The sequence below is a fragment of the Oculina patagonica genome, chromosome 13 (genome assembly GCF_052425735.1).
Source record: "Oculina patagonica isolate OP01 chromosome 13, crgOcupat, whole genome shotgun sequence".
Classification (NCBI taxonomy): domain Eukaryota; kingdom Metazoa; phylum Cnidaria; class Anthozoa; order Scleractinia; family Oculinidae; genus Oculina; species Oculina patagonica.
Genome location: NC_135770.1, coordinates 24,065,075 through 24,073,915, shown reverse-complemented (window position 1 = coordinate 24,073,915; position 8,841 = coordinate 24,065,075). Strand labels below are relative to the sequence as shown.

Sequence of the window (8,841 nt, the reverse complement as noted above, 5' to 3'; positions counted from 1 at the left end):
TAAGTGAATTCTTTGTCGCCAGGATGAGTTTGCTTTTATGAATTCATGTGTTAAATCACGGATGTCGAAAGAAGGTCATTGTCAGAGCTATAAAACGACTCACACTTAGCAGTTCTACACACTGGAATTGCTGGTTTGTGAAGCAAGGTGAAGGTGCCGACCCGGCAAAAAAATATTCCTCGTAAATGCTCAGCAGTTATTATTTTTTGGGGGGGGGAGGGGGAGGGGGCAAATTTTGTTAACGGCAATCTACAGCTGGAAGAATGGTTTATTGATTGGTGATAACAAAATATTTCCAAGAGACAAACAGTTTCATGAAAAATGTTCATCCTGTGAAACGCAAACAGGATGTCAAAAACCAAAAATACTTTCGTTTAGTATTCATGAGTTTAATCACGGACGTCGAAAAAAGGTCGTTGTCAGTGGTATAAAACGACAAATACTTAGCAGTTCTTCTTCACACTGGAGTTGCTGGTTTGTGAAGCGAGGTGAAAAAACAAGCAGGCATAACAAGCAAGGTAGGTTACATGACTTAAAGAACGTTTGACTGTACTTTTAAATTCCGAAGCAGAACTCTTAAGCTGTTAACGGTAACATCTTTTAAAAACGTCGCGTTTAAAGGTCCATTTGCACGACAAAATATTTTTGGCACGGTTCGGGTAAAAACGGTATGCGTCCGCGCGGATAAAATTGGTACGAATTCACGAAATACTAGCCCGGCGCGGATAAAATGTGTTGAGTAAACGATTATCCGCGCTGAACCAACTTTTCTCTAATGAAACTTCAAACCATACTTTTGCAGAAATCCCACCCGATCGATTTAATTTGGCGATGGGTGAAACGTTTTTTTTTTAAGACAAAAGTTACCAAGAAAACCTTTTGGGAAAACTAGTGTGAAGTTTAGCAGTCTACCGTGGTCGCTTTCTCGCGAGTTCGTGATCGTTAGTGACAAGAGCAGAAAGCAAAATTCTTCCTTGAAGAGCATGATGTCAGTAGTTGATCCAAATAATGCAGGAAGAGTTAAAAAATAATAGAAATAATTGTCGTCGTCAGTGATAGAAAAGTAACAAGCCATCACCGGTTTAACTGTTTAGTGTCATCGAGGTACCCCCTTTCAGACCGATAAAACCTAATTTTAAAAAGGAATGAGGACAAAACTTTATTACTATTATCTACAACAAATTGTAGTCTTATCAATTTTGGTCAGATTTAAAAGAAACATGACTAAAATACAAATATTTTAAAAGCGAGAAAATTCAATGCAGTTGTCTCTATCTTGGAAAATGCCCACCGACTGCCAAATGAAATGTAGCCATCCTATTTTAGACACTGGCTATAACTTTGTAAACGAGTAATGGACTGGAGTCAAAGTAGCTGCGTGAAAGCGTAATAATTTACAAAATTTTCTTTGGGAAAATCCAGCAATTAAAGCTAATAATGTGCAGAGTTTTTATTCATTAACTGATATTGTAGACCATGTGGTCAATGACTTGATTTTGCAGAATAAAAGGGCATCAAAGAGCGGCTAAAATACAATTAAACAGCAGAGAACATATCAGAATGTATATACTTTGTAACGGTTATACTTTAACACTTATCTTCGCTAAAAGGAAAAGCAGACTTGATTTTGCGAGCATTGAGAAACTTAATCTATTGCAGATAAGCATGATAACTAGAAAAAAGCAGGCGCGCCAGCAGAGCACCATGGGTAAGAAAATTTGGTAAACCCATGAAACCGAAAAAATTTTGGTGATCGATTGAGCGTACGCGCGCCCGCACCTACAGACTCTCGGGGAGGTAGACAGGAGTCCCAAAGCAACCCGAGCGGGAGGAAGGGGAAACCATCTTATTATACCCCTACGAACGCTAACGCCGGCTTGTATGTTTGATATTGGACATCCATGTTATGATCAATTGGCAGCTGATAAAACAAGGTATCCGCTGACTAGTATCACATCACCATATCGGGGGCTCAGGTGTTCACCTCATCGAGGTCATGTGCTTTTTGAAGCTGATCGCTGACCGAGTTACTTTTTACCATTTTATCGTGGGCTCAAATCTTACCTTTTGGTCTATGGTAAAGACAGGGTTTCGAAGCCCAATTTCTGCGATTGAAGTTGACGATTTATTTCGGCTATGAATTTTCAATGAGAGTATTTTCACAAAATTTAAGAACCAGAAAATAGAGGTGGAGCTAATATATATATTATATTAATAATGTGTTACAACACCAATAGCGCATGGTCCAAGATAGATACATGATAAGCGTATCATGAAAACAAAAGTGAGCATTAGATAAACACAAAATAATTCATAAAAAAAATTGCCATCAAACAAACTTAAGGTTACTGTATTGGTCCATAATCCTTTTACACTGTTTTAGTTATTTATAGAGAGTTTCTTATTTTATGTAAGAGGTTGAGGGAGATATTTTAATAGACCCTATTCGTATTCTCGGTATTGGAATGGAACTAGCTTGCAATGGGGGCTCATGCGGGGGAATATCATTAAAATGAGCTTCATGTCATTTGCATTTGAAAAGATTACCCGCATTAGCCTCCATTGCAAGCTAGTTCCAGTCCAATACCGAGAATACGAATAAGGCCTATTGGAAACTTAAAGGTCTTACCCTGACCTACAACCCCCTTGCAACCGTAGCAAGACAAAAACTGAAGATTATTCATAGAATTTAGCTTTCCAATTTCAACACGATGGTCAGGTTAGCAATTATTTCAAATTTCGATTTACGACGAGAAAGCCAAGTAGGATCAGTTGAGACGGACTTTATTAATTTTTCACTGTGGAGCTAAAGTCAAAATTGGTACTAAACAAACATTCGTTTTGTGCCAGGTTTTTATCACTCGAGTTTAGACGCCACCTGTGAGTTGACATTGGTACATTTGCTTCAAAAATATGAAAGGTGGGTAAAAAGAAAATTAATAGTTTCTTTATTACCGTAATCTACTGTGGAAGTTGGAACAACGTTCCTATTCTCCTTAAAGTTTGCAATAGAGCAGGTTCAGGTATTGCGACCGGTTTTCTGACCGGTTCCATGTAAACATATTCTTTTGGAACCGACACTAGCAGCTTTCATTTTTTCGCTGTTTCTTTTTTCACCAAACAAAGATCACATACAAATTGTGTGCCATGTCACGTGTAACATGTCTTACAAACTATTTTAGAAATTGTCAAAAAGAGTGCTTGAAGTTTCTGGCAAATATCATTACTAGATAATTCTGCGATTGTAAGATTGTGAAAATATGTTTGAGCGACCCCAAAACACTCACGATGTATTCTTTTCTCTTCTCACTTTCAGGTTGTTTGTCGTTGTTGGTGTTGATTGTTCTAAGCTCAGCTGTTTACGCAAAAAGGACTAGATGTTGCAAACAGATCAAGGCTCTATTGAAGGACATGAAAATGCAACTCGACGAGCTCCAGAACATGGTAGAAGAAATTAAAAAGGAGACTACTGCTGAAGGTGAGAGCAGACAACTGGCAGATAGTATTAGCAGATTTAATGCTCTGGCACTAATCTAAAATCCCACGGAGCAAATCCTATGTTTGGGAAATCCTAGCAATTTGAATAAACGCCATTCTTACAGTAGTTTTTTCAGGAGCAATTCACAACTTATATTTAGACACGAGTTTTTAACCATGTTTAAACCTGTGTTATTTTCTTTACAGCCGTTCCCGCTTCTTCTTGTAAGAAATTGTTTACCAAACACAAGTAAGTTTTTGGCATTGGAATGTTGAAATGTTGAAATGTTTTAATGGGGGTAAAAAATAGTTTAACTTTTGTGGTAAATTAAAATACCGTATCGTGATCTATCGTCTGCAATATCTTCTCGATAGAATACATTTTGTCTAAATATGAACTGACTACAATCTTCGACAAGAGTAGTTGACACATTGACTTCGCTCTGGTTTGATTTTGGCAAATTTACCACTAGTTTTCAAATTTCAGGACTGTCTGCTAAAATACCCCCCTTCCCCCCCCATCCAATGCTGTAAAATTGTAGCAATGGGCTACTAGAAACAACCTACAACATTGATAGGGGGAAGGGGGGGGGGGGTGGAAAAGTGGGGCAAAAGGATGAAATTAGTCCAAATAACAATAAAATAGGGCCTAAATTGATTATGTGTCAACACTTGTCAATGATTGTAGCTCAATTCTATCCTTTCCCAAACAGGTCGTCAAAAGTGTTAACGCTGATGTTTGGCTCACAAAATATTCCTGTTTACTGTCACATGGAAAACTTTGGATGTGGAGATGGAGGATGGACGCCAGTCATGAAAATTGATGGAAACAAGGTACAGACCTATTCCCAGCACAGCTAGTTAGCGCGCACATTTCATCAAATTGAAAATTAAATTTTCCTTTTTTTATTTCAGAGAACTTTTCATTTCGATTCCCATTTATGGAGCGACAGAAATACCTATAACCTTGCAGGAGGCAAGACTGGGTTTGACACACAAGAGACCAAGTTACCGAGCTACTGGAGCACACCCTTCACCAAGATTTGTCTTGGTATGAAGATCGGCCAACAGATCAACTTCATTGTCATCAACAAGCAGGCCGACTCTCTGTACTCACTGATCGCTGACGGGCAATACCGCGCCACCTCACTGGGCCGTAACACGTGGAAGACGCTGATTGGTTCTCAGGCCTCCTTACAGCCCAACTGTAACAAGGAAGGGTTCAATGCAGTGGTTCGTAGTTCACATTCTAAAGCAAGGATCGGTTTCCTTGGTAACCAAGAAAATCACTGCCACTCCTGTGATTCCAGAATCGGGTTTGGTACAGGAGGGGCACATGATGACTCCAACACGTGTGGAAACGAGGCGACACACTCACCAGATAATGGAGACAAACACATCAAAGCCATGGGTTATATCTTGGTGCAGTGATAAGAACTGTCTCCATGCCTCTTGAATCAATTTTATGCAAAAATGGTTTCCTGTCAAAAGAGCTCTGAAGTTAACTGATTAACTCAACAACTGTTGTAGTTAGATTTAAGAAAAACAATCAATAAAGCGTGGTGTTGGGAATAAATGTTTCTGACTGTTACTGTATTTGAAACTACACATTGCAAAATCTTCGGGACCCTTAAAATGCGTTCGGCAACACGCAAGCGTATTTAAGTCAAATCCCTGAAGGAACAGTTCAAGTGGGACATTGCTGGAACTCGATTACCTGCGATAAAAAACAGCGCTTATATACCTTGACTTTGAAGGATTATTGACAGAAATTGTTAATGACTCCCAAGTTCAACATCCCCTCCCCCCCCCCCCCCCAAAGAAATACAAAACTGAGTTGGAGAGAGAACCCATCTAGAGAAGCCATATTCCTCAAAGGTACAAGATGGTTAAAAAATTAAGAAAATTGCCCAAGATACTCTAGTGAAAGAATATTCACTACGTATTCTCCAGAACTTCATATGTGACAAGTTGTTTTTTTTTACTCACAGTTTTCAAAGAAACCAATTGTCAAATATCAACCTAAATGGATTTTTCTGTCTTTAAAACAGTTTCAACATGAAATCTTACTATTTTTGGTTAGGGTATTTTTCTATGAAGTCTCAGTCAGTCAAGAAAACACAAGCAACATATGTATTCCCAACCAGCCAAAAAGGCATTGCGTGCTCTAGAAAATTTCAATGTCGGATGAAATATAGCGAAATAAAAAAAAGACGAGAATTTCCATGCGAGTTACATTTCGACACACTAAGCCATCTAAAATTATTCTAAGTGAAGTCTTTGCTCATTTGGGATGCAAAGTACAAAAGAGGGTAACCACCTATACAATGATCTACAATGAGTCATTGTCTCTCTAGCAAAAAATAACCAAGAGTTTCAAGTTTGGTATCACTGTGGAAGAAGAAATATAGAAAAACTGGAAAGAACAAATGCGAGGGCCTTGAGATTTGTGTACAGCGACAAGACCTCGTCGTACGAAGCGCTCTTGCGGCGTATCGGATCAAAATCAACCTTAGAAAATCGTCGCACTCAAGATATGTTATTGACTGTGAACAATATTATTCAAGGCAGGGCACCATCCAGCTTCAAAAATCTTATAACTGAAAAGAGAACAGCGTACAATCTTCGCGGTAATTTTAATCTTTCCATACCTAAAGTAAACACTACCAGATATGGTCTTAAGTCGTCGCGTTATGCTGCAGCAAAGCACTGGAACATGCTACCTCGTGATATTCGTTCCATGGCAGGCTCAAAGGACTTTTTGAAAAAGATTAGACAAACTGATTTCAATGTTTAATAATTATATTTTATCGCTTTTAGATAGGATTTTTATATTTATATATATATATTTTTTAGGAATCTTAATTTAGCTAGATGGTGTTGTTGTTTGTTTGTTTGTTTGTTTCTTTTTTTTTTTTTTTTTTTTTTTTTTTTTAACCATTTTAAAATAGTCTGATGTAATACTTTTATACCCTTTGTTTTGATGTAAATACTTTTGTAAATACTAAACTTTTAATCGTGGAGCACCTGTAAACTAGCTAACAGCTAAGTGTGTACTTTTTTCCACGTTAAATAAAGTATGTATGTATGTATGTATGTAAGATACATTCAAAGTTCCAGTGCACAAGATTGGACATACAATCAATCTGCAACCCCTGACAAAAGTCATGGGAAGTTTTGCTTTTCTGTTCTTCCCCTCCCCTCCTCTATTCAATGTTGAGCGAAAAGCGAACTTACACACGCAAGGTTGTAAAGTGAGGGACCAACAATGATTGGGGGGCACGGGGGGTCCTACAGCAGTACAGGAATGGGGATTGCTAAATTGAATTCGAAACTCTCTAATAGGACATGTTTTAACAACTTTCCCAACTCTTTTTTGTCTGGGTTCGTGGGTAAACATCCTAAAAACATGACTTGTATAGAGGTGCACGTGTTTCTGGGAGTATCCAAGCAAGAAAAGAGAGAGCAAAGAAAACGCTAAGAAAAAGCAAAACGTTTTGAGTCGGGGTAACAAAGAAAACGAAGGCCATTAACCACCTCTATTGAACAACTTTTTCATTGTGATCTCTTTTTTTTGCTTGTGTCAAGCTTCTTATGTGATTTTGAAACCAACGGAAACATAAAACTCAACAACTTGCTATGAAATAACTACAGCAATAATCTGAGGCAATGTGGCAATATCAAATACGTACAAAGCAATGAACTATGTGATGGAGTATTATAAACTTTGGTACAGCTGACTGAAAATCTTTACACAATACTAAATACTTTGTGTTTCGTTTTGTTTAACAACATTTTCTTTAGATTTAACAACTTGTTGTTAGGATTGTTTCACTTTGTTGCAATGGTGTCTATGGTATTTCTGAGCTCCTAGACGGATCAAATAGTTCAGCGAGTCCTGTCAGGTCTTCAGTGCCTTTTGGTTCTGGTTTGACACGAATCTGAATTGCGGGAAGATCTTTAATCTTGATTTCATTCTTGAACAATTCACCAATGTGTTTCTGTGGAATAACAATGGACATTAATACGCATGGTTTTCCGTGCCAAAATTATTGCAAGCCAAAGTAAACTAAGTGTGGTGCTAGTGACCATTAAGATCAAACCTATTAAAAAGTTCCTAATAAAACGTTGTTTTTTTTTTCAAGGCTAGTTTACACGAGCAGTTTTTGTGACAATTTTATTTTCTCGTGTAGATGAGAAAAATTGCCCAATTTTTGTGCCAAATATATTTGCTGAATAGCTGGCGTGAAAGCTTTTATGTGACAAATTTAAGTTGTGACATGCGAAAAAAGCTCGTGTAGACGACTCGTCACAAAAAAATGGCAAATATTGCACCAGCATATGTAGTCCCCAGTCTCCAACTGGGCACTGTGCGCACGTATCTCTGCTGTCCAAGATCATTACTGGCTCACTAATCTTTGGACTGCCGACAGATAATTGTTGTGTCATCTACAGGATCAAATATATTTGTCACATAAAAATTGCCCTTGTAAAACCTGGCTTTAATTCTACAAAGCTATTCTTTCCGAAAGTTCTAGACAAAAAGAACATAAAACCCTATGCAAATTTTGGTATCCATTTAGTACTTCATATAGGAGATAAAGCATTTTGAAATTTGTGATGTCCCAGATGTAAGTGTTGCTCAACAGTCACAAAAGGGATATTTTTACAGCTTTCTTTTGCAATTTCCAGGCATAATAATAATTAAGAAGCGATGTCTAAAATGATTGTAAGTGAAAGCGAATGATATAAATAGTAGAATGTACTTTTCTGAATGTACATTTCTACGGCAGCCATTTTTGTGCCCCAGTGAGAGACACAAACATTGCGGCAACAATGTGTAAAAATAATAACATTTCTAATAATCCTCACCCCTACAATTCCAGACACCAATTTTCTAAACTGCTCTTTTTTTCTCTTTTCCGGAACTTCTCTGCCTTCAAAACAAGAAGCTTCAAAAGCCTGCAAAATAAATTGAAACCCTGTAAGTCAGGCATCAGTAGTAATCCATGGTCGGGCAAATTAAGATGGAACCAGTGTGATCGAGTTGTTATCGCACTGCACTTGAAAGCTTGTTTCCACTGGTGAAAGCCCTGTGCTGAAGTCGAAATCCTTCATTAAGCAAAATGTCGACCCCCCAAAAAACTGTCCAGTTGTTTCAAATTCCAGTTTGAAAAAAGACAGGAAACTAAAACGAGATGACACTTATTCCTACAGTTTACACCTTTCAGATACAAAATGCCAATAAAAACTTTCTGAAAAGTCTTCAGTCATAGCATGTTCACAAGACATATCAACCACAAGACATACATGTAAATCCTCCAGGGAGCAGTTTGTTTGAAGGAGAACTTGCTGTAGAGAAGA

At 37.8% G+C, this 8,841-nt stretch overlaps 1 protein-coding gene and 1 long non-coding RNA gene across 2 annotated transcripts in view; one reads left to right on the top strand and one right to left on the bottom strand.

Annotated features, from left to right (window-relative positions):
• Positions 1-395: 395 nt before the first annotated feature.
• On the top strand, positions 396-3,465 carry LOC144636622 (uncharacterized). Its single transcript, XR_013567575.1, has 3 exons — positions 396-518; positions 2,851-2,920; positions 3,317-3,465. It is a non-coding gene; the product is annotated as an uncharacterized LOC144636622 (long non-coding RNA).
• Positions 3,466-6,303: 2,838 nt separating this feature from the next.
• LOC144636250 (exportin-5-like) overlaps positions 6,304-8,841 on the bottom strand; it is a 35,345-nt gene continuing 32,807 nt past the window's right edge. Inside the window, exons 36-38 of the mRNA XM_078495409.1 lie at positions 8,788-8,841; positions 8,350-8,439; positions 6,304-7,478 (exon numbers count right to left, since the gene is read on the bottom strand). The exon at positions 8,788-8,841 is cut by the window's right edge and continues 12 nt beyond it. Of these exons, the coding sequence (XP_078351535.1) occupies positions 7,329-7,478; positions 8,350-8,439; positions 8,788-8,841 (294 nt within the window). The 3' untranslated portion in view covers positions 6,304-7,328. The remainder of the gene's footprint in view (positions 7,479-8,349; positions 8,440-8,787) is intronic.